At 44.0% G+C, this 26,698-nt stretch overlaps 1 protein-coding gene across 5 annotated transcripts in view; it reads right to left on the reverse strand.

Moving 5' to 3' along the window:
* Positions 1-26,698, reverse strand: part of USP2 (ubiquitin specific peptidase 2) — a 79,060-nt gene that overhangs the window by 11,399 nt on the left and 40,963 nt on the right. For 4 of the 5 annotated variants that reach the window (XM_072155608.1, XM_072155611.1, XM_072155609.1 and 1 more), the window contains 9 exons: positions 22,771-22,882; positions 21,074-21,184; positions 16,831-16,895; positions 15,472-15,575; positions 14,260-14,340; positions 13,180-13,258; positions 12,580-12,687; positions 11,945-12,065; positions 7,970-8,783 (listed from right to left, as the gene is read on the reverse strand). In XM_072155608.1, the coding sequence (XP_072011709.1) occupies positions 8,696-8,783; positions 11,945-12,065; positions 12,580-12,687; positions 13,180-13,258; positions 14,260-14,340; positions 15,472-15,575; positions 16,831-16,895; positions 21,074-21,184; positions 22,771-22,882 (869 nt within the window). In that variant the 3' untranslated portion in view covers positions 7,970-8,695. Of the gene's footprint in view, positions 1-7,969; positions 8,784-11,944; positions 12,066-12,579; positions 12,688-13,179; positions 13,259-14,259; positions 14,341-15,471; positions 15,576-16,830; positions 16,896-21,073; positions 21,185-22,770; positions 22,883-26,698 lie in introns of those variants that run through there. The other variant, XM_072155612.1, reaches the window with a different exon arrangement.

Below are 26,698 nucleotides of genomic sequence, written 5' to 3' on the forward strand. Positions count from 1 at the left end.
AGACGCTTCATCCCTTTATTATTGCCTTATTCCAGAGACTGGACAGATATTCAGATTACGCAGCGATGCATAGAGCATGTCAAATCAGTCCCTGTCCCCAATGGGGCTCACAATCTAATCAACCTACCAGTATGTTTTAGAGTGTGGGAGGAAACCGGAGGACCCGGAGGAAACCCACACAAACTCTTTGCAGATGTTGATTTGGATGGGATTTGAACCCAGGTCCCTAGTGCTGCAAGGCTGTAATGCTAACCACTCAGCCACTATGCTGCCCCAGGTGATAGCAGCATTGTGTAGGGCACTTTATAAGTGAGCTGGTAGAGGGGTCTGACTGCTGGGGCTCCTACTGACCTTGAGCAGATGAGTCATTTTATTCCATTTAAAGGGTTCAGCAAGTCGCACAGTCTCACCATTCCAAATGTAGGATTCAACCAGAAGTGTGTAAGAGCAGAGGGGTTGGGGATGTGCAGATGTTCAAAGCAGAGAGCTAAGAGCACAGCAGGGTGAGGAAATGTGTTGTAAATTAGGCATAAGCCGTCTGAAGATTTGGGGTTACTCTTCTGTTTATGGTACATTTCATGCCACAAACTACATTATAGAACAGGAAGTAAAAGTAACAGAGTATATTATCCCAATACTGTAATATCACAGTGTGTATTACCTTTTACTGTGACATTACTGTGTGTATTATCCCTGTACTGTAACATCACTGTGTGTATTATCTCTGTGCTGTGACATCACTGTGTGTATTATCTCTGTGCTGTGACATCACTGTGTGTATTATCCCTGTACTGTGACATCACTGTGTGTATTATCTCTGTGCTGTGACATCACTGTGTGTATCAGCCCTGTACTGTGACATCACTGTGTGCATTATCCCTGTACTGTGACATCACTGTGTGTATTATCTCTGTGCTGTGACATCACTGTGTGTATCAGCCCTGTACTGTGACATCACTGTGTGTATTATACATGTACTGTGATATCACTGTGTGTATTATCTCTGTACTGTGACATCACTGTGTGTATTATCCCTGTACAGTGACATCACTGTGTATATTATCCCTGTACTGTGATATCACTGTGTGTATTATTCCTGTACTGTGACATCACTATGCGTATTACCCTTTACTGTGACATTACTGTGTGTATTATCTCTGTACTGTGACATCACTGTGTGTATTATCTCTGTGCTGTGACATCACTGTGTGTATCAGCCCTGTACTGTGACATCACTGTGTGTATTATACATGTACTGTGACATCACTGTGTGTATTATCTCTGTACTGTGACATCACTGTGTGTATTATCCCTGTACTGTGACATCACTGTGTATATTATCCCTGTACTGTGATATCACTGTGTATCAGCCCTGTACGGTGACATCACTGTGTGTATTATCCCTGTACTGTGACATCACTATGTGTATTATCTCTGTACTGTGACATCACTGTGTGTATTATCCCTGTACTGTGACATCACTGTATGTATTATCCCTGTACTGTGACATCACTGTGTGTATTATCTCTGTACTGTGATATCACTGTGTGTATAATCCCTGTACTGTGACCTCACTGTGTGTATTATCTCTGTACTGTGACATCACTTTGTGTATTACCCCTGTACTGTGACATAACTGTGTATATTATCCCAATACTGTAATATCACTATGTGTATTACCTTTTACTGTGACATTACTGTGTGTATTATCTCTGTACTGTGACATCACTGTGTGTATTATCCCTGTACTGTGACATCACTATGTGTATTACCCTTTACTGTGACATTACTGTGTGTATTATATGTGTACTGTGACATCACTGTGTGTATTATCTCTGTGCTGTGACATCACTGTGTGTATTATTCCTGTACTGTGACATCACTATGCGTATTACCCTTTACTGTGACATTACTGTGTGTATTATCCCTGTACTGTGACATCACTGTGTGTATTATCGCTGTGCTGTGACATCACTGTGTGTATCAGCCCTGTACTGTGACATCACTGTGTATATTATACATGTACTGTGACATCACTGTGTGTATTATCTCTGTACTGTGACATCACTGTGTGTATTATCCCTGTACTGTGACATCACTGTGTATATTATCCCTGTACTGTGATATCACTGTGTATCAGCCCTATACTGTGATATCAATGTGTGTATTACCACTGTATTGTGACATCACTGTGTGTATTATCCCTGTACAGTGACATCACTGTGTGTATTATCCCTGTACTGTGACATCACTGAGTGTATTATCCCTGTACTGTGACATCACTGTGTGTATTATCCCTGTCCTGTGGCATCACTGTGTGTATTATCCCTGTACTGTGACATCACTGTGTGTATTATCCCTGCCCTGTGACATCACTACATGTATTATGCCTGTACTGTGACATCACTGTGTGTATTATCCCTGTACTGTGACATCACTGTGTGTATTATCCCTGTCCTTTGACATCACTGTGTGTATTACCCCTGTCCTGTGACATCACTGTGTGTATTATACCTGCCCTGTGACATCACTGTGTGTATTATGCCTGTCCTGTGACATCGCTGTGTGTATTATCCCTGTACAGTGACATCACTGTGTGTATTATCCCTGTCCTGTGACATCACTGTGTGTATTATCTCTGTACTGTGACATCACTGTGTGTATTATCCCTGTCCTGTGACATCACTGTGTGTATTATCCCTGTCCTGTGACATCACTGTGTGTATTATGCCTGCCCTGTGACATCACTGTGTGTATTATGCCTGTCCTGTGACATCGCTGTGTGTATTATCCCTGTACAGTGACATCACTGTGTGTATTATCCCTGTCCTGTGACATCACTGTGTGTATTATCCCTGTACTGTGACATCACTGTGTGTATTATCCCTGTACTGTGACATCACTGTGTATATTATCCCTGTCCTGTGACATCACTGTGTGTATTATCTCTGTACTGTGACATCACTGTGTGTATTATGCCTGTCCTGTGACATCACTGTGTGTATTATCTCTGTACTGTGACATCACTGTGTGTATTATCTCTGTACTGTGACATCACTGTGTGTATTATGCCTGTCCTGTGACATCACTGTGTGTATTATGCCTGTACTGTGACATCACTGTGTGTATTATCTCTGTACTGCCCCCTGTAGTGTAGCAGTGCTCATCCTCAGGATGTGCTGTGGCCGGGGATCTTGTGTATATCACTAACCGCCTGCATATACTTGGAGTATGAGGACTGGGGCACAGTGCACACAGTGCGACACGCCAGAAACTTCGCCGACTTCTTAGAAATTACTGATCAATTGTTTTATTTTTACCAGTTTAGGGCATTTTTACTTGTTTTGTAATGTATGGTGATCATTCCCTTCAGCCACTAGTGAATGTAAAGTTATCGATCTGATATCCCCGGCAGTAATGGAGAGCAATGAGATATAATACAGATGTAGCTTTACAATAACCCGAATCGTCCCATAGAAGACAGAGAGACAGAACATGCATGCAGCCGGCTCCCCCTAGTGGCCATTGCAGGAGGCTGCAGCGCTCTGCACTCCCATCACCTTTCATACCAATACCACACACTACTGCACTACTACTGGTGGTATAAATGAGTGCAATGCTGCCTCTGGACACATCGTTCTTCTCTATATCTGTGCTAACCCATACACATCCTAAAAAGACTTGCTCCCTTCATAATACATAGAGAGCATGCGTAACTATGACTGAGGCCTGCGCATGCGCTCCTCTTACTATGGTGACAACCCACACAAAAGTCTTTTTTTTGGCTTCTCCTGTGTCTCACTGTATTATTCCTGTATTGTGGTATAACTGTGTGTGTTATCGCTGTACTGTGACATCACTGTGTGTGTTATCGCTGTACTGTGACATCACTGTGTGTATTATCCCTGTACTGTGACATCACTGTGTGTATTATCCCTGTACTGTGACATCACTGTGTGTATTATCGCTGTACTGTGACATCACTGTGTGTATTATCCCTGTACTGTGACATCACTGTGTGTATTATCCCTGTACTGTGACATCACTGTGTGTATATATCCTGTACAGTGACATCACTGTGTGTATATATCCTGTACTGTGACATCACTGTGTGTACTATCCCTGTACTGTGATATTACTGTGTGTATTATCCCTGTACTGTGACATCACTGTGTATATTATCCCTGTACTGTGACATCACTGTGTGTACTATCCCTGTACTGTGACATCACTGTGTGTACTATCCCTGTACTGTAACATCACTGTGTGTATTATCCCTGTACTGTGACATCACCGTGTGTATTATCCTTGTACTGTGACATCACTGTGTGTATTATCCCTGTGCTGTGACATCACTGTGTCTATTATCCATGTGCTGTGACATCACTGTGTCTATTATCCATGTGCTGTGACATCACTGTGTGTATTATCCCTGTACTGTGACATCACTGTGTGTATTATCCCTGTACTGTGACATCACTGTGTGTATTATGCCTGTACTGTGACATCACTACGTGTATTATCCCTGTTCTGTGACATCACTGTGTGTATTATCCCTGTTCTGTGACATCACTGTGTGTATTATCCCTGTTCTGTGACATCACTGTGTATTATCCCTGTACTGTGACATCACTGTGTGTATTATCCCTGTACTGTGACATCACTGTGTGTATTATCCCTGTACTGTGACATCACTGTGTATTATCCCTGTACTGTGACATCACTGTGTATAATATCCCTGTACTGTGACATCACTGTGTGTATTATTCCCTGTACTGTGACATCACTGTCAGTATTATCCCTGTACTGTGACATCACTGTGTGTATTATTTCTGTACTGTGACATCACTGTGTGTATTATCCCTGTACTGTGACATCACTGTGTGCATTACCTCTGTGGTGTAGCATCACTGTGTATAGTATCCCTGTACTGTGACATCACTGTGTGCATTACCTCTGTGGTGTAGCATCACTGTGTATAGTATCCCTGTACTGTGACATCACTGTAAGTTTGAGCTCCTCTTCCCGTCTGTGCCAATGTGCACATCAGAGCTTCTTGTTTCTCCTATGTCAGTTGTGGTGAATCTATGGCACGGGTGCCAGAGGTGGCACTCGGAGCCCTCTTTATGGGCACCCTTGCCATCACCCCAGCACAGAGTTCGCCAGACAGGACTCAAGGCCTATTGCAGTCCCAGGCAACCCAGGACCCTAGAAGGAAGCTACAATGATAATCCAAACTTTGGTTCCTTATTTCTACTGTATTGCTGTCCTCAGGTGCCTATACAATATAAACCTGTGCCAGAGCAGGGAGTAATAAGTTACTGCTTAAATTGTCCCATTGGCACTTTACTCACAGGTTTTGGTTGTAGTTTGGGCACTCGGTATCTAAAAGGTTTGCCATGACTATCCTATGTTATGCTTCCCCTTGTAGATATTTAGGGTATGTGTGTGTCTATGAGGCCTGCGCATGCACTTCTCCTCCTCCTGTCTCTGCTTCCCCTTGCAGACAGAGAGCATACATAGCTGGGATTAGCTGAGGTGTACACATGCACCTCCTCCCTGCACTGACATACACAACCTGAACACTTTCTTGCTTCTCCCATGTCATGCATTTCCTTGCATAGATTGCGGACATGTGTGGCTGTAATGGAGGCCTGCGCATGCACTCCTCCTCCTCCTCCTGTCTGTTCTGTCCTATACACATCAAGTAACTTACTCGCTTCTTCTGTGTTATGCTCCCCCATTCCCGAAATACAGAATAAACCCGGCCGAAGCTGAGATCTGGTCAGTTTCTCTGTACAGCGCATGCGCCGAAGTCGATGTAGAAGATGTCCCCTTTCCATGGATAACAGGCCTGGATCTCTGCACTATCCATTCATGTATCTGTAGGTTGTAATTAGAGGGATGTTCCATGACGCAGGTTCCCTGTAGTGACCTATTTGCTGGACATAGTAATTACAGTGCTGAGCTATGACGCCCGTTCCCTGAAAATGACCCATTTGCTGTAGAGTAACAGCAGGTCACAGGGAAAGGAAGAGGTTAAAGGGCATCCACGGAAGAAGAAGTACAGGAGTCGCTTGTGTTTTTAAAACAGAGTATAATTCAGCTCTATATATACATTTGCATAGAACACATAGGGTCCTTAGGGTAACAGCAGAACTCTTTACAAATTCTACACACTTACATGGTAAGCACCAGCTCAGTGTGGCCTGAGAGGGGGGGGGGTCGTGGGGTACCCCAAAATACTCACTGTCTAAGAGATATGCAGCAGGTACAGTTCCAGTTCACTCCATGAAATGTTCCACGCGCGCAGCTCGTCCTATCTCATGCTTACATGTTATACACACAGGGCTCTGCACAGCGCGCATGCGCCTCTCCATAGTACATAGACACTCAGTAGTTCTTTACAGTGCAAAAAAAAAAAAAAAACAGTCGCTTATTGCTAATACTTCTACATCAAAGTGTAACACAAATGGATATAGCTAAATTATAACCCAGTGCAGGGAGTGAGCGCTCGTGAATCCACCGGCCGCTGAGCAAAAGGGGGAGAAACACCGGCCTCAACGTTACGAGTGAATACAAGAGGTAACTTTCACATAATGGGGGAGGGGGGAGATTTATCCAAACTAGTGCAAAGGAGCTGCCCATTTTTTTTCCACGGATTTGTGGAGTAAGAAGAAGTTGCGTCTTTTTCCACAGCTGCGTTTCTCCCGGAGCCGATTTCCTGAATGTGTTTTGTTATCCGTTCCTTCCGTGACCATTAACTATTGTGCAATCCTATTCATCTTAGGAGCCATTGTTACTTGTATCAGTAACATTCATCTCACTTCTACATTTCCAGTATCAAGAATCTACTAATGTGAATACTACACTTCATGCCAAGGATGATCCTGATCCAAGTACGTTGGACAATCATCCCGACGATATCAATGCCGTGGCTTATACAAGGGGCTGTCCGCTACCCTTAGGTCTGAAACCCTCTACTAATAGACATGCACTCACGTCTAAAGCCGGACAATCACCACTAGGATTGACAGACTAGTTGATGGAGGTGACCCAATGCTTGACAGAATTGGATGGGGAGTAGATTAGGACATATTAAAATTTCATACGCCCAAACCTTCTGCATCTAAGGAGACGTGTGACCACTAGAGCTTATCTGCCGACGTCTCATAAACTGAGTATTTAGGGGGCTATTGGGGGGGTAATATCTGTCACCGAATGTCCATTGTCAATTTGTAAGAGCAGGTTGTCCCCATAAGAGATAAACAAATCGATTTGTTGGCGTGTCGATTCGCTACGGCGTTCAAGCATCTAATAGATTCCGGAATCTTTGATAAGATACATCCAAAGAAAATATTGTAATTATTAGGGAGGGGACCACGGGCAAAACAAAAAAATGTAACTAAACGAGACCGGAGCTTTCTGGAAAATAAAAATTTAGAGGTCTAGAGGGGGTTATATAGAAATTTCTAGGAAAATTGCTAAAATTTCGGTTCATTTGGAACCCAAACCAAAATGTTAACAAAAACCTCATCACTAATCTTCACATATTTTGATCCCCGATGAATGGGAATCCAGGTCCAGGACTCCACGATTCTACATCAGCCCCATAGATCTGAATGAAGCAGCGTCCACGTGTGATCGCCGGTTCATCGAAAATCACTGACTCAAGGTTCTTATGATCATCCGGGATCCTCGCTCTGTAAATCTCAGCACCCCCCCCCCATGATGGATAATCTCTAGTAACTCCAGTTTCTAACTATAGATCTTTGACCTAAGATTCGTAAATTAAAACTCGTGATCCGCTTTCATTGCGTCACGTTTCCCGAATAAACACAACTGCCTGCTAATATGTAAAAAAAAAAAAAAAAGTTACAAAAATAGCATTTTTTTTGCTATAAAAAAAATTTTTTTGTTGTCTTCAATCCATCTATATAATAACACTGTGGTGGATGCCACACAACTCTCAAGCAGCGTATAAATATAATTTGTTCACAGTTCCATCCCCCGGGAACCCCAGGCACCATCTAACACTCCGGAGCGACGTTACAAGCCGTCACTTTTCCCACTCTACACGTAAAAAAATCAAGTAGTTACGTTCCATATCCTAGGACTGATATACACCCTGAGTGGAGGGCTCAAATCAATATACAAAAAAAAAAATAACAATAAAAAACCCCAAAAAACAAAACACACATCACTTCAAAAGTATTTACAGTGTTGGATAGATCTGATCGCGCGGTCGCTCTCCGCTGTGGTTCTCAGCATTCACTAAATGAACACTCGGTGTCTGTAAATGAGGGCGTCACATTAACGAGATGTTCGTCACATAAAGAAGCTTTCCTGAGAATGATTATGATGATCAGCAACAACAAAAAGGTGTCCGGAGCAGCATCACATGGTGCAAACCCAAAAGAGGCAGGACTCCCATGGTTAATACATATCACACATTACCGAGTAGCAAAGCAACTTCATCTTGTCCGGAATCGGAAGTCGTTCTTATTTTGGGACCTGTCTACAGTCACAAGGACCCAGAATAAGGCAACAGTTCTATTTCTTTTTGGCTGTGCAGGTATAAGGCAACCGGTGAGAGAAGGTAATGCTGGTGATCCAAGGGGAGCATCTGGTTGCTCACTATGGTTTTAGGTCAAGTTATTTGTGAGCCTCTTTGTGGGTTTAACTGGTTGTCAGACTACATCCTCGAGGACGGCCCCGATAACTCGTAGAATAGAACGTAAGCGTCGCTGCTCCGCACCTGGCTGGAAGACATTGCCGTGACTCTGAAGGGAGAAGAAAAAAGTTCTTAGAAATGTTAACAAACACTGGTGACGGTCTCTCTGCTGTCTCTAACATCATGTCCTCTCTCTTCTTGTCTCTCTGCTGTCTCTAACATCATGTCCTCTCTCTTCTTGTCTCTAACATCATGTCCTCTCTCTTCTTGTCTCACTTCTTGTCTCTAACATCATGTCCTCTCTCCTTGTCTCTCTGCTGTCTCTAACATCATGTCCTCTCTCTTCTTGTCTCTCTTCTGGTCTCCAACATCATGTCCTCTCTCTTCTTGTCTCTCTGCTGTCTCTAACATCATGTCCTCTCTCTTCTTGTCTCTCTGTTGTCTCTAACATCATGTCCTCTCTCTTCTTGTCTCTAACATCATGTCCTCCCTCTTCTTGTCTCTTTGCTGTCTCTAACATCATGTCCTCCCTCTTCTTGTCTCTCTGTTGTCTCTAACATCATGTCCTCTCTCTTCTTGTCTCTAACATCATGTCCTCTCTCTTCTTGTCTCACTTCTTGTCTCTAACATCATGTCCTCTCTCCTTGTCTCTCTGCTGTCTCTAACATCATGTCCTCTCTCTTCTTGTCTCTCTTCTGGTCTCCAACATCATGTCCTCTCTCTTCTTGTCTCTCTGCTGTCTCTAACATCATGTCCTCTCTCTTCTTGTCTCTCTGCTGTCACTAACATCATGTCCTCCCTCTTCTTGTATCATTGCTGTCTCCAACATCATGTCCTCCCTCTTCTTGTCTCTCTGCTCTCTCTAACATCATGTCCTCTCTCTTCTTGTCTCTCTGCTCTCTCTAACATCATGTCCTCTCTCTTCTTGTCTCTAACATCATGTCCTCTCTCTTCTTGTCTCACTTCTTGTCTCTAACATCATGTCCTCTCTCCTTGTCTCTCTGCTGTCTCTAACATCATGTCCTCTCTCTTCTTGTCTCTCTTCTGGTCTCCAACATCATGTCCTCTCTCTTCTTGTCTCTCTTCTGGTCTCCAACATCATGTCCTCTCTCTTCTTGTCTCTCTGCTGTCACTAACATCATGTCCTCTCTCTTCTTGTCTCTCTGCTGTCTCTAACATCATGTCCTCTCTCTTCTTGTCTCTAACATCATGTCCTCCCTCTTCTTGTCTCTTTGCTGTCTCTAACATCATGTCCTCTCTCTTCTTGTCTCTTTGCTGTCTCTAACATCATGTCCTCTCTCTTCTTGTCTCTCTGTTGTCTCTAACATCATGTCCTCTCTCTTCTTGTCTCTAACATCATGTCCTCCCTCTTCTTGTCTCTCTGCTGTCTCTAACATCATGTCCTCTCTCTTCTTGTCTCTCTGCTGTCTCTAACATCATGTCCTCTCTCTTCTTGTCTCTCTTCTGGTCTCCAACATCATGTCCTCTCTCTTCTTGTCTCTCTGCTGTCTCTAACATCATGTCCTCTCTCTTCTTGTCTCTCTGCTGTCACTAACATCATGTCCTCCCTCTTCTTGTATCATTGCTGTCTCCAACATCATGTCCTCCCTCTTCTTGTCTCTCTGCTCTCTCTAACATCATGTCCTCTCTCTTCTTGTCTCTAACATCATGTCCTCTCTCTGCTCTCTCCAACATCATGTCCTCTCTCTTCTTGTCTCCAACATCATGTCCTCTCTCTTCTTGTCTCTTTGCTGTCTCTAACATCATGTCCTCTCTCTTCTTGTCTCTCTACTGTCACTAACATCATGTTCTCTCTCTTCTTGTCTCTCTGCTGTCACTAACATCATGTCCTCTCTCTTCTTGTCTCTCTGCTGTCTCTAACATCATGTCCTCTCTCTTCTTGAAACTTAATCTTTCTAAGACTGAACTTCTTGTCTTTCCACCATCTACTAACCGACCCAACCCTGACTTCTCCATCTCGGTCTGTGGGATCATTATAGCATCGGGACAGCAGGCCGCTGTCTTGGGGTTGTGCTGGACTCTGACCTCTCCTTTTCACCATATATTTAATCTCTTGTTCGCTCTTGCCGGATGCATCACAGAAACATCTCCAGAATCCGACCGTTACTGACAATAAAATCTCCAAAATGCGAATTGTTGCTCCGATTCACTCTCGGCTAGACTACTGTAACTCCCTACTAATCTGTCTTGCATTCACTAAACTCTTTCCTCTACAATCCATTCTTAATGCAGCAGCCAGGCTCATCTTTCAGACCAAACGCTGCACAGATGCTTCTAGTCTTTTCCAGTCACTGCACTGGTTTTCGGTCAACTTCCCAATATAGTTTAAAGCAATCACCCTCATCCACAAAGCTCTACACAGTGCTATACCTCCCCACCTCTCTTCTCAGTCTATCGCCTATCCCATCCTCTGCAATATTTGCCAGTGATATTAGATTAGTCATTAATTGGAACCTCTCACTCACATCTCCAGGACTTCTCCAGGGCTGCACCAATTCTCTGTAATGCCCTTCCCAGACACTTTTAAACTAATACCCAACCTCAAAAGTTTCAAATGTGCTATTACAACTCTAACTGCAAGAAATTTCAACTCTCTCTTCCTCCTCATAGACTGTAAGCTCTTGTGTCACCCCCATCCCTCATCCTCATAGACTGTAAGCTCTTGTGTCACCCCTTCATCCTCATAGACTGTAAGCTCTTGTGTCACCTCCTCATCCTCATAGACTGTAAGCTCGTGTCACCCCCTCATCCTCATAGACTGTAAGCTCTTGTGTCAGCCCCTCATCCTCATAGACTGTAAGCTCTTGTGTCAGCCCCTCATCCTCATAGACTGTAAGCTCTTGTGTCACCCCCTCATCCTCATAGACTGTAAGCTCTTGTGTCAGCCCCTCATCCTCATAGACTGTAAGCTCTTGTGTCAGCCCCTCATCCTCATAGACTGTAAGCTCTTGTGTCACCCCCTCATCCTCATAGACTGTAAGCTCTTGTGTCAGCCCCTCATCCTCATAGACTGTAAGCTCTTGTGAGCAGGGTCCTCACTTGCATTGTTCCATGACTGTCTGTAATGTATTATTTTATTTGTATATATCCCCTAGGAGTTGTAAAGTGCTGCGGAATATGTTGGCGATATCGAAATAAAGATTATTTATATATTTATTTAATTAAAATTTCAGAACTTGACCACCAGAAGAACAATGAGGATGCTATTGAGGATATTGCGAGGTCACCTTGTCACGTCTAGATAATTACCTGGAGTCGTTATATGTGTGCCATTCTCCATTGTTGGGGTTCTTGCAGTACGCGGTATAATGTCCTCCCATGGTAGTGCCCGAGTGATTGGACACAGCATATAGGTTATAGGTTGCGTGAGCTGTGAAGAAACATTTGTCATATTAGTCACAAGTAGTAAGTGCCCAATGTGAATGATAGATGATCAGTATGGGATCCATAACAATCTGATACGGATCACCTATGGAGAGGAGATGAAGTTCCAATTCCAGGACACATTTCCCCTGGCCAATCATAGCCATGGATATGTTTAGGTTGGGAACATTGGGTCCGCTCTTCTCGAATCCCCTATCCTAATATCCGACTTGACTTTACCCCCTAATGGCAAAAATGGATAGGACTGCTGGATTTCAACCCGTCAGACCTTCTTTGTTTGTCCATACTGCACATAATTCTCGAATGTTGGCATCTTCTCTCCTTCCATAACACATGCATGCTCAGCCCAGCAGAGCGTGCATGTGTGTGCAAGGGTACAATGCTCAGCTGCTAGTTTTTGTACAACAGTGCATGGTCAACTACTTATGTATGTATCATAATTCATATCCATACAGGCGTAATGTATTTGCATGCACATAAAAACTAAAAGTGTCACTTACCACTTGATTCTGAGGAGAATTCACGCAAGTCTAAGTCTTTCAGCGGGAAATTCACATAGGTAGATAGCTTGCTGCTTCTGATGCGACCTTCGGAGAACCTTTTCAGATCTATAGTGGGCACGGGTTAAGGAAGAAGCAGTAGCCTCGAGGGTAATGGGGGAGGAGGAGGCAGAAAGTGCGAGTCATGGGTTACTCTAGGTGTAACATAACAACCTGTCGTCAGCTTTAATTGCGATATTTCTGGCAATGATTTGCTGATTCATCGCCGGAGAATTAATTTTAAAGAAAATAATTTGAGGAGCAGCCAAGACTGAACCTTACAAGATGGTCCTGTAAGACCCATCGGGGTAGTCAGAGGTGGTATATTATATCTCATTGTCTTGGGTGAGAATAATTTGTCTTTAGCTCTGGCTCATATCAATACAAGCTTGAAAATCTGAAAAATCCTCATTCATCAGTTCATGTTGATTTCATTATAATTGCAAGCTTAGAGGCAATGCAAGCTGACACTAGGGCAGCCGTATGTACAAGCTTAGCCCCGGTGTGGACTCAGAAGCCATAGGGTAGGAAAACCAAAAAGGTCATTGTTGAAAAGGATACGTAATACAAGGATCTTGGGGAATTTCTGGATGGTGAACTTCTTGGTGCATCTTTGTCGAGCTTTACACCTGCAGCAAGTCTGAAAAAATGAAAAATAAAGAGATCTTGATACAACATTTGGATGTGTAGACCCACCCTTCCGAACACTGCCGGACTGGAGCTCCTTAGATCCATCAGAAAATTAATCACTCTTCATTATCCCCAGAAAATAGACTTTAGCAGCCTCCCAATTGGGTTGTTTTCTGCTGGACCTCTGGGGTTCAGTATTGGATTGAACCAGGGCCCACCGGAGGATCCTCTGGTACTCCCGTGGGGACAGTCCGACACCCATAAAGAGATGAATCAATCTCACTTTCTACAACCATTTTTTGAATTCGCCAAATAGGCTTGGATTTATTTCCTACACAAAGTGCTGGTTACTTAAAGGGGTTTTCCACCCCGGGATAGGGCCTAACTTGCTGATCAGTGGGGGTCTCAGTGCTGAGACCCCTGTAGATCCCAAGAACGAGGGGTCCGATCGACCCCCTCGCCGCTCCTCAGGCTAATGAACAGACGGCCATGCATGACCATTCTGCTCCATTAATCTCTATGGAGCTGACGGAGATTGATGAGTGCGGCGCTAGGTGATCTCTGTCAGCTCCATAGAGATTAATGGAGCAGAATGGTCATGCGCGGCAGTCTGCTCTATTAGTCTTATGGAGTGATGAGGGGGCGGTCAGACCCCTCTTTCTTGTGATCTGCGGGGATCTCAGCACCGAGACCCCCACTGATCAGCAAGTTAGGCTCTATCCAGTGGATAGAGCCTAACTTGCCTTTGTGGGAAAACCCCTATAAGGTCAATACACAGTAGAGACCTTGATGGCCTTGACTTGTTTATGTTAACTAGTTGCTAGTATAGGGGCACCAGCATAACCATCAGCATTGCTAGTCACCGTTTTTATCATCACAATTGCGCTTGGATTTATCATTTATCCCTGTTACACACGAGGTGAATGCTACATTGTGCTGCCGTCTCGCTGCACTTGTCTCCAAATCTAAATGCCGCTCTTCACAGATAGGACCATTACCCGAGACACTTACTGGCTTCTCATCCCCGTCTAAGACGTCTTCCTTGGTGAAGAGACGAATGCAGTCCATTAGGGAGACCTCGGGAACGCTTTTCTATAGAAGACAGATGCATATAAGAGACACTTTATAATCAGCGCAGCGGGGGACGTTATCAGTCAGCCTGCTAGAGGAGGGATAGAGGACATCATGTAGGAGACAATGGGTCGCATCTATCAATAGCTCCTGCCATAATTGTAGAGAAAAGAATGGCCATCAGCCCGAGCGTCACATGAATCAGACCAGTCACTTCTTCTAGAATAATATTTGTGAGGGTCTATATCTGGGAGGGTTTACTTGCAGGATTATGTACTATATATACACACACACTACTATATTTGTTATCCATAACTGCATTCCTACTAAAATCAACTTTTACAATTATGCTAATGAGCCTACCATGGTTTATTTTTATTTTTTTTCAGGGGGGGGTGTTAACAGAGCCCCATTGTGCTGTCGCTTCACAGGTTGTTATACTGTGCTGGAGCACTTCCCCCTCTCCCACTGTGTGAGATTATAGCAGGCAGAGGGATGGGAAAAGAGCTGAGATAGCAGATGAGGAGATACTGTAACAGCCTGTGTGAAGCGACAGCTGGGAGGGGCTCTGGTAACACCCCTTCTGGTTCATTAGCAATTTTTTTAAAAGTTTATTTTTGAAGGAAGGAGGCCATGGAAAAGAAATATAAGAAGATACCACAGTCACTTGCCTGGATCTATGAGTAAGTGTCCCTGCTTTGTCCAAAATCTACCATTGCCTTTGGGAGGTTATATCCTCAGCTAATGAATACAGGGATATTCTAACCGGTTCCTATATAATTGCTATGGTACCACATTTAGGTAGTTTACATTCTGGCAGGATTTTCCAGGTATGCCGCCAGTGTCATTTCCATAAGACAATTTTATTTTCCTATGATTATATATTTATAATTATTGGAAGATTAAAAGGGAGGGATCGGAATGGATCAATGTATACAGACATAACTAGGACAATATACAAGACTCCTTTATAGCCTGTTTATATTATAATAAATAGTATTAGATTTTATATTGCGACTGTTTATGGTTATGGGGGCAGCAATCTGGACTGAGCTGCAGTTTACAGCATTTAGAATTCACTTTACAGCTGGGAGGGTGTTGTGGGCATGCTCTGTGACCTCTGCATGCGAAGTCAATGAATATTAACCCTACCTTAGCAATGGGCAGAGACAAGTCCCAAAACGGGTCGAACACTGTTGAACAATAGCCGCATTCGGTGCAGGTCAGGGAACTCTTCAGCTGTCCTACAAATAGTTCTGTAAGAAGACAAAAGGGAGACAAAACCACATTAGAAATGCAATAGCGAAGAGGATTTATGGCAGAACCACAAAGCTAACTCTCTATTTTCATATAGATGCGAGTCCCACGGTCTCCACATCAAGGCTGAATGGTGTTAGCTAAGCATGCGTAGCCACTCTCCATTAATGTCTATGGAAGTGCTGAGAATAGCCAAATTAATGGAGAGTGGCTATTGGGGTCAATGGACCCCAGTTCTTGAGAATAAGGCGAGGGTCCCACTAATGTCCTGTGGATATATCCCAAACACCCAAGATGGGAAACCCTTTCATACAAGTAGTAATAGAGCCACAACCCCCATTATATCACATAGCAGCATTCATCCTGTACTACACCAGGTATTACTAGTCGCTGTTTATATGACCAATCAGCTGACAAATCGCATGATTATCAAAGCATTTCAGTCGCCTCTTATCTGTTATCTGAAATTCTACAACATCACAGATAAGACGATTAAAGGGGCTGTCCAAGTCCTAAGTAAACAGTTTATAGAAAAGTTTAGCCAGTTATAGGGAATCTACCATCAAAATCCATCATCATAAACCAGGGACACTAACTCATAGATCCAGGCACAGTGGTAATCTTCTCATATTTGTTATCGATGACCTCCTTCCTTCTAAAAAAAGCAACTTTTAAATTTATGCTAATGAGCCAGAAGTGCTGTGGATGCGTTACCAGACTTCCCTCTGTGCTGCAGATTCACATGCTGTTACAATTAGCAGAACATGCATCACCATCCCCATTCTCCCTCCCTCCGCCTGTGAAACTAACACACGGAGGGGTTCCAGAAACACCTACCAAAGCCCTTCTGGATCATTAGTCTAATATTAAAAGGTGATTTTAGAAGGAAGGAGGTCATGGATTACAAATATAGGAAGGCTGAGGTGCCTGGACCTATGAGTAAGTGTCACTGGTTTATCATGATGGATTTTGATAGTAGATTTTCTTTATGGATAAGCACCGCTCTTCTTTTCCCCCCCATTCTGAAGCAGCAGAGCCGCAGTTACCCAGCATGGCCACTAGGCAGAGAAAAGAGCTGTATTACTGGTTCCACTCTCTGGCCCTGGAGGCTATTCGGTGGGTTGTGACAAATGTCAGACGGTCTCAGATCTGATGGTGATGACCTATGCCATCACCAAGTTGGAAAACCCCCTTTAAATTTCAGGGTAGTTTATTTTGGTCGATTTTTTTTTCTCCCTCAGAACTGTAACTTACCCACTATTCTGCTGTCTTCTCTCTCCAGGTATCTCTTCCACATCTGTCTGCCTTTCTCTGCATCACTTGGGGAAAGAAGAAGAACAACTATTGTTACATCTCTATTATTACTTCTCAGCTGGGAGAATACATAAGAATTCTGCACAGACCATTCATATACAGGAGCTTGTTACAAGCCCAAACCAGGGAGGAATATACCAATGTATGATGGGAACATTTACTCTGTTTTCCATCAATTACTGATATGGTTCTAGAACAGATACAGTTTGAATCTATTAGTTCTGTTAGAAAGAATTTTTAAATTAGTCTTCAACCGAATTTGTAACTGACGTTTTGAACCGAATTAAAAAACAAAACAAAAAAAAAAGTTGTACACAGAATTTTTTTTAATCGCTTTGAACCAAAGTTTTCGATTAGTTTGGAACGGAATCAGCCTCGAGCATTTCAGAAAGATTCCATATTACTAATATACTGTTGACCTAGTCATAAGATTAGGTCGTGTATATAAGGTAAGTGGTGGTCCAATACCAACACCCCCCACCTATCAGCAGTTTGATGATAAAGCGGATTTTCCCATCTGGGCCATTGCTACAATATGGGTCATAAACATAAAGGAGCGGACCTGAACTTTAGGTTCCGCATTCTCCGCTCGGCAGCTCCGTGTAACCCAGGATATTTCTTGATGAACTGCAGAGCAGCCAATGAAGCAGCTTTACGCCCCTTAGCAATTAGGCATGTCTGTGATTGGCCAGGGGACACACCTAGCCAATCACAGCCATGCCTAATTGCTAAGGGGCGTAAAGCTGCCTCATTGGCTGCTCAGCAGCCCATCAGGCAACATGTCTGGTTTAGGCGGGGCTGCTACACGGAGGACGCCAAACCAAAAGTTTGGATCCGCTCATCTTTAAGTCCCGCATCTTTCGTTTATTTATGACCATCTCTGAGGAACAGATCTTGGGTAGCATCCCGCAATCTAGCTGAATGGAGACTGATGCGTACGTGCCGGTCACTCTCCATTCAGCTCTATGGGAGTGATGAACTTAGACTAAACACTCTTACATTACACGATTACAATGGAGGTGGTTGCGCATGGCGATCACTCTACATTCCGCCTTGAAGGAAGGGGGTGGGGGTCCATCGTACATTTATTAGTTTATTATAAAGATGTGGGACTTGCATCTTTCTACTTGCTGTGCATATATCATAAGTAGTTCATAAATCTGTGTTTGCGAGTGTTTCCTCCGGGTCCTCCAGTTTCCTCCCACACTCCAAAACATACTGGTAGGTTGATTAGATTGTGAGCCCCATTGGGGACAGGGACCGATGTGGCAAACTCTGTGTGCGCGCTATATAAAATAAAGGAATTATTATTATCAATTGTCTAGTTTTGGGGGGATTTATCAGAAGTGTCAGAGCATAACTGTGCTGTTGTCCATGGAAACCAATCACAGCTCAGCTTTCTTTTTCCCACAGCTTTTTATAAAATTAAAGCTGTGCTCGGATTGGTTTTCATGGGAAACTGGACCAGATTTACGTCAAAGTTCGATAAATCCCCCACTAATTAGGGCCTAACTTGTTTGGTGGGAAAACTGGGGAGAGAGAGGTGTTTAGCATTGGTTCTGGCGTGTGATGTAAGAGAGACGTCTTATGTATTTGCTCAGTAGAATAAACAGTGGCGAGCTGCCATTCACAATTATAATCACCACTAATTACAGTTACATAATGAGAAAGAAATCAGCAGTGGATCTTAGTAGGCAGGGAAGTGAGCGGCCGGGCAGCACTCCAGGTCTTCACCGTGTTGGGAAAGCGGACTTTCTGGTTCCTCTCTGTATACAACACAATTTCTTCTAGGCTGACCTGACCTTGGCAGGGGCATCACATAAGACAATTATGTGCAAGTGGAAAAATACAAAAGCTGCACGATGCACAACAATGATTATTATTTTGACTTTTGATTAGGTTTATTTTTATGCCACAGAAGAGCGATGGAATTTTTTCTTCATTTTTACTGCCCCCCCCCCCCCATTTGTCACATTTCTTCGAGGGCATTTTTAAACCTAAACAACTGGGTTTCCAAGTTTGGACAGTCGTACTCATAGTATAAGGGTGATGCCACACATGGCGTTTTGAAACCGTTTTTGGTGCGTTTTTAAGCACTCTGAAAAAAAACGCATCAGTTTTTTAAAAGCGCATGCGGTTTTTGAAAACGCATCAGTTTTTGACAGGTTTTCCCAAATTTGTGCAATAAAAACACAGACAAAAACGGATGCGTTTTTTAACGGAGTGCTTAAAAGCGGACCAAAAACGGTTTCAAAATGATCACCCTAAGGTTGAAAGGGATGTATATATATATATTACACACACACATACACACACACTCACCGGCCACTTTATTAGGTACACCTGTCCAACTGCTCGTTAACACTTAATTTCTAATCAGCCAATCACATGGCAGCAACTCAGTGCATTTAGGCATGTAGACATGGTCAAGACCATCTCCTGCAGTTCAAACCGAGCATCAGTATGGGGAAGAAAGGTGATTTGTGGCCTTTGAACGTGGCATGGTTGTTGGTGCCAGAAGGACTGGTCTGAGTATTTCAGAAACTGCTGATCTACTGGGATTTTCACGCACAACCATCTCTAGGGTTTACAGAGAATGGTCCGAAAAAGAAAAAACATCCAGTGAGCGGCAGTTCTGTGGGCGGAAATGCCTTGTTGATGCCAGAGGAGAATGGGCAGACTGGTTCGAGCTGATAGAAAGGCAACAGTGACTCAAATCGCCACCCATTACAACCAAGGTAAGCAGAAGAGCATCTCTGAACGCACAGTACATCGAACTTTCAGGCAGATGGGCTACAGCAGCAGAAGGCCACACCGGGTGCCACTCCTTTCAGCTAAGAACAGGAAACTGAGGCTACAATTTGCACAAGCTCATTGAAATTGGACAATAGAAGATTGGAAAAACGTTGCCTGGTCTGATGAGTCTCGAGTTCTGCTGCGACATTCGGATGGTAGGGTCAGAATTTGGCGTCAACAACATGAAAGCATTGATCCATCCTGCCTTGTATCAACGGTTCAGGCTGGTGGTGGTGGTGTCATGGTGTGGGGAATATTTTCTTGGCACTCTATGGGCCCCTTGGTACCAATTGAGCATCGTTGCAACGCCACAGCCTACCTGAGTATTGTTGCTGACCATGTCCATCCCTTTATGAGCACAATGTACCCTGTAACATCTGATGGCTACTTTCAGCAGGATAATGCGCCATGTCATAAAGCTGGAATCATCTCAGACTGGTTTCTTGAACATGACAATGAGGTCACTGGACTCAAATAGCCTCCACAGTCACCAGATCTCAATCCAATAGAGCATCTTTGGGATGTGGTGGAACGGGAGATTCGCATCATGGATGTGCAGCCAACAAATCTGCGGCAACTGTGTGATGCCATCATGTCAATATGGACCAAAATCTCTGAGGAGCTTCCAGCACCTTGTTGAATCTATGCCACGAAGAATTGAGGCAGTTCGGAAGGCAAAAGGGGGTCTAACCCGTTACTAGCATGGTGTACCTAATAAAGTGGCCGGTGAGTGTATATATCATACCTCATTACTCTCTCCCCATTTATTTAGTGGCAAACTGGGCTCACACATCCAGTTGATTTGCTATGTTTATACTACACTTGGCATTTCCAAAATCCCCCACTTTCATTTTATGTTAGTTTTGATTAAAAGTCTTAATCAAGACACAAATTACCCTACACTTCAGTTGTTGTTTAGCTTGTGTATAAGCTGTCTTGCGGAGCATCCTCCCTACTCTTTTACTCTAAAAGGAGTTATCCAGTTCCAACCTGAAACTGTTGTAGAGCAAATAGTTAAAAAATAAACTCAATTGCCCCCTCCTTTCCAGAGCCGATGGTCCGGCGCCAGCTCCTGTCGTTCCTCTACAGCACCTGCCTCATGGTGTGCCTCTAGAGGCGGATAACTGGCCTCAGTGGTGACCTCTTCCTCAGATGGCACAAGGCCGCTGACTGACCTCAGCAGTGACGTGCCTTGGGGGTTAAAGGTGACAACACAGATAATTAATACTAGACAGACGTGTAATTGTCTGATGACACATGTACTTCAAGATAATAATATATCCAATACAGTTCTGTTTTGCGGCATAGTGGGGTACACGCGGTGACCCCCCCCCCTTCTATGTAACCTCAGATGTATGACTATACTGTGATATCATTATCTACTTACGGTAAGTGGTCCAAATCCTGAGTGTTGGCTTTTGGTCGGACTGTTATCCGGTTGACTTCATTGTGCAGCCCGTCCAGGAGGAACCTCAGGAACTCTTGTGCGTCCTGCTGACTGTGGAATAAAATGGACAGAACATTGAAACGTCCGTATAAAATTCTACAATCTTCCTATAGCGCCACACAGTGACTAGTGGAGACATCGTTATTTCACAAGGAATACTAAACATCGGGAATATTTCAGCGACGGCTGACAACTTCTCTTTTTTTTTTTAAACACCGCTGCTAAACTTCCACATGGTAACAACAACAAAACACAAATATTATTCTGTATTCGTATGGAAATGTGCGTCTGCTGGGTAAACACGGACACTTCATTCCCACGTTAGCAAATATTTACAAGCAGTTGGTTTCACGGGCAGATTGTGTCTCTAGTCACTGCAGTCATCACTCCGATGAGTCACGTTGTACGTTTCAGTTCACATCTGCAAGTTATAGATCTCATAGAGCGAAACATCAAGGGTTCCTCCATGTACGGTAATGAAGCTCAGTTATTACATACAACTACAAATTATATACTGAAAGACTGGTGTAAACGCTTTCCACAACTGCTATAAACCTGTGTATATTTGAGGCATAAATGGAGGTCACTTCACACAATCCCCTGCACAGAGGACAGGAGATAACTTGCTTATAGGTGAGGGTCCAAGCAGCAATCCCTTCAATGGGGGTCCACTGTACCCCAAATGAATGGAGCGACATGCCGGATGTGTGCACAGACACGAGATGAATACACTAGACTCATGAGTCCAGTGTATTGTTTAAATGCTCCCTAGATTTTTTCGTGCCAATTTAGGGAATATGAATCAGACTTGCCCTGATACTGAGCTGCCCCTTACTTAGAAGGCATAGTCCGAGGATAGATCCACTGTAATCATAGTCTGCATTCCTGCCACAGATAGCTGAATGGAGTGAACCACAGTCCCAGGGAAACTACAGGAAGTCCCATCTCTGTGTGATATGATGAGAACAGTGTGTTCTATCTGTATAGAGTAATACAGACATCTATACTACATTAGGGTTTTTTTTCATTAAAGGGGTTTTCCCACAAAGAAAAGTTAGGCCCTATTCACGGGATAGGACCCATCTTGTTGATAAGTTCTGTTCTGCTCCATTAGTCTGACGGAGTGACGAGGGGTCCGACAGAGTTACGTGGGACCCCATCGGACGCCTCGTTTTCGTGATCTGTGGGGGTGTCAGCACGGAGACCGCCACTAATCCCGTGGATAGGGCCACAATACAGCCACAAATCTTAGCTTTGAAGAAGAGGGAAGGAGTGAGGAGCTCTCTCTCCCCTCCCTCCGGCCATGTGCTATACCCACCCGTGATCCAGTCCGGGCAAGCACGCGGCCGGGTGACTAAGGCCTAATACTTCTCTGTATTAATGGAGAAAATGAAAAATATATTTGGCACAGACCACATCATAATGTGATACGATATCATCCTAGAGAGTAGTTGTGTAATAACTGTTTATGATACAAGTGCAATCCTTATGATAACAGAAACAAGTTATTACTATAATGTACTAGGTAGTTGTACTAACCTCAGGGTAATGGGGACAGCAGAGAATCACTTTTTAATTTTAGGCAGAGATTGGAAATAATATATATATAAAAAATATATTGTGTGTTCTCCTCTTACTTGTATCCCATGAAGCGCGGGGCGTATCTCTGGATCTGGGTCTTGAATTCGGAGGGACTCACTACTTCATTGGTGGAGCTGGTCCATATCGCCTGGAGCAGACGTGCAAACTCTGGAGGGAGAGGAGGAAAGGAGATGAGACATCAGGGGAACATTTACTAAGCAAGAAGTCTAGAATTCCAATTCGGCCATAAAAATCATTTATTAACACATTTTAGGGGTTTAGACACATTTCTTCGGTGGGCTTAGCAGAAAAGGGGGTGTTGCTTAAAGGCACATGTTGTGCACAAAATTTAGTGGTCATCCAAAAATACATGTTCCTTCATGATCCACAATTTCAACCTGTTGGGCTACGAGGCGACTTTCTATATGGCCGATCCTGGAAGTTCAGCTCATTATTTGGAAGCTCAGGGAAACTTTTGCATCCCCCATTCTGCCAATCCCTTGCGTTCCACGGGGTCCAACCGAGAGGGAACAGAAACTTATACTATTATCCTGTGGCTTAAAGAATAAAGCTGTCTAGCGCAACCTTAAAGGGGTTTTCCAACCAATCGCCACACTCAGCAATCTCTGTGAGCCCCATAGAGATGAATGGAGCAGAACGGTCATGTGTCTGCTCCATTCATCTACGGGAATGACATGGGGACCGGATGGAGCTACCTGGGACCCCCCCGTTCTCCTGATCTGTGGGGGGGCCTCATCACTGAGACACCCAGCGATCAGCAAATTAGGCCCCAATCCACCCTGTTGTGGAAGACCTCCTCCACGCCGATGGTTGTGGCGGTCTCAGAGTCCCCCAGCTGGGCTGGTAGTAGTGGGGGGGGGGGGGGGGGGTCACACACTTTGGCCAATCAGTGCCCTTCATGGCACCCGGGGTGTAGCTTTCTCTATGCCACAATTGCTGAGTGCCAAAGGCTGGGAGACCACCACAGAGGAAGCAAAGTACAATTTGGCTTGACTGCTTGATTACCTTTGCCCCGATCCCCGGGAATCCTGGAAAACCCCTTTAAGAAACTCTACACGACTACATATATACACTGAAGCATCACTGTATCTGGGTCCTGTATTTGGAGCCTATTGTTAGGTGTGCCGGTGACTCAGCCGACGCATCGTCCTAATTACACTTCTTCAGATTGGGCTCTTAGCAGGTTGATGCCTCGGTGTCTATTTGTGTTGATGACTCACATTATAAACAGGAGCAGCGGCGCTCGTTGAGATCAGCGTCCAGAAATGTAGCGAATAATAAAGAGACGTACACAGGATTATTTACTCCGCATGTACACAGACTCCAATCTCCTGTCATCACTACGTCACCAACTCACTAAATACTTGTCCATTTCTGCTAAACAAAAATAAGACGTCTGCTCTAATGACACAAGGACAAGTTATCTGGGACAACAGCATCTGATTGGCCAAAATGTCTTATTATTGTGGTGCCCCCATCCAGATACAGCACATACTACACACATAGGTTCTCATCCTCCGCAGCAATAATGGAGCATCACAATTATTTCACCCCATCGATATATAATTGTTTGGTCCCAGTGATCAGGCCAGTGCACAGCGCCATTCATGCTGTAGTGGCCGTTCTTGTTACTACATGTAGATCTATCTCAATGACCCAAAAAGTACGGGAAGACCTTTTTTGGTAATTGATCCTGACATGGCTGATCCAAGGATTTATCCCGATTATGGATAATTCTCATCCACCTTTTGGAATTTTCTGCCTGCCTCTGGATCAACATTACCGGTTGGACAGGATAGACCAGGGTCTTTATCCCCCCTTATCTACTGTGATATTAGTGGTCTATGGGTGGCTGGAGATTGTGTAATCTCCAGCACTGGAGAAAGATGAGCACAGCGCCAGGTTATCTCCGACCGCTCTCATAGACAATGAATGGAGTGTCATGGCGCCTGCTAGTCCTTCTGCTCCACCCATTAGAGAGAAGAAGAACCACGTTCTTCTAATTGTTGGTGGTCCTGCTCTCGTGATCGGTGAGGGTCCCCAACACACGACCCTTAATCACCTTGTTATCCCCTATGCGGAGGACAACCCTTATAATTTATATTACAACTTTAACAGGGCAGTTCGACCATGGTGCCCTAAGGCTGCATTCAGATGGCCGTTTGGGGATGAATATATGTCCCCCATAGGCCGGCAATGGGTGTGCGGCACCGTACGGTAAGGCACTGTTCCGTACCCAGGAAAAAGATAGGACATGTCTTATCTCTCACCGGAATACGGCGCCGTACAACGCTGTGGAGAGGGGTGAGGGCTACGGTACGGTGGGCAGACATTCGTCTGAATTTAGCCTAAGGGCGCGTTCACATTGCTTTTTGAAACACAACTCTAAAGCTATGGAGAGGGGATTTTCTTAACTGAACTGTGTTAACACTGTGTTTACGAAAACACACTGTTAACGCAATACAATTAGGCAAATCTCCTCTCAAAACGCAAGTAAACACAACAAGACTAAAACCAACATAACTACTCCCATCATTCACCGGTTTCCCCTGTACCCCGGACTCCACACTCTCACTCCTCCATGCAGGGGACCTTTCACATAAAGGACGAAATGTCGCATGACTCAACGTTTCGGTCAGCAGTCGGTGCGCACGTGACGAGTGAGGTTTCGCATTCTCAGCTGGTCAAACTATAACCAGCCATCAGGAACACTTAAAGGAAACCTGTCATGTGCCAGTCTGTGGGCCACAATCCCCACAAGAGGTTCCCTTTATCCATTTCTTTTTGACGGCTTCTGTGAGCTACAGAACTAGACATACAAGTAGTTCAAAAATTGGTAGGAGCTGGATCTTTATCTGGAACTTGCATTTCCAACAATGTCTGAGCTGCCTGTATCTCCAGTTCTCTAGCTCACAAAGCCACAAGACTGGTGTGATCTGAAAGATTAGATCCCCATCTTTAATATGGTACTATAGAACAGGAGAGGAAGTGACTTTCCCTGTGCAACCATTAAATATGTGAAAAAAATGAGGTGAGAAAAGTCATATTTGCCTGACTTTGGGGGAGATTGCAAATGTAAGTTGCAGATAAAAGTTCCAGTTCCTGCCTATGTCCAGTTCTGTAGCTCACAGAAGCTGTCTGAAAGACGGAATTCTTATCTTTTATATGACACAAAGCATGTTTCTGGGGGCTATAGAGCAGACACATTTGATATTTCACGTAGATGAGGGAATTTAGAAAGGACTATTCATATTCTACCTGCGGAGGCTGGTAGTGGGGTAAAACGTTGCGACAGGTTCCCTTTAAAGGAAAACCTGCCATGAGGAATCTACTATGAGAAGTAGATGCGATGGTAGATTCCTCCTGCTGCCTCTGCCCTAATCTGTCATTTAATAATCCTGGAACCTAACATTACATTTACAAAATCGATTTTTAATAAGTTATGACCTGCAGAGGTTACTGGGACGTGGAGTAGCCTTCGCTCCCAGTGCCCTGCCAGGCTAGTACACGTCCCAGTAGCCTCTGCTATTCATTTACATAACTTATTTAAAAAAAAATGGATTTTAGCAATATGTAAATTATCTGCAGAGGCTACTGGGGCGTGTACTAGTCTGGCCGAACACTGGGAGCGAAGGCTACTCCACGCCCCACTAGCCTTTGCAAGTCATTTACACATTTCTAAATTTTTTTTAATAAGTTAGGTGAGTTTCGAGGATTATTAAATTACAGATTAGGGCAGAGGCAGCAGGAGGAATCTACCAAAAGATCTACTTCTCATAGTAGGTTTCCTTTAAGATCTACTATTGTAAGGGGAGATGTTTTCTGCTCAGATTATAGGAAATTGCAAGAATTATTTGGATTTCTCCCTTTAGAACAATCTAATAAAGAGGCTATTAAGGAACAAAAACCAAATTTTTACAGCATAAATAGGGATGAATAGGAGCCAAAAATATACTTTCTGTT

Source organism: Engystomops pustulosus, chromosome 6 (genome assembly GCF_040894005.1).
Source record: "Engystomops pustulosus chromosome 6, aEngPut4.maternal, whole genome shotgun sequence".
NCBI lineage: Eukaryota > Metazoa > Chordata > Amphibia > Anura > Leptodactylidae > Engystomops > Engystomops pustulosus.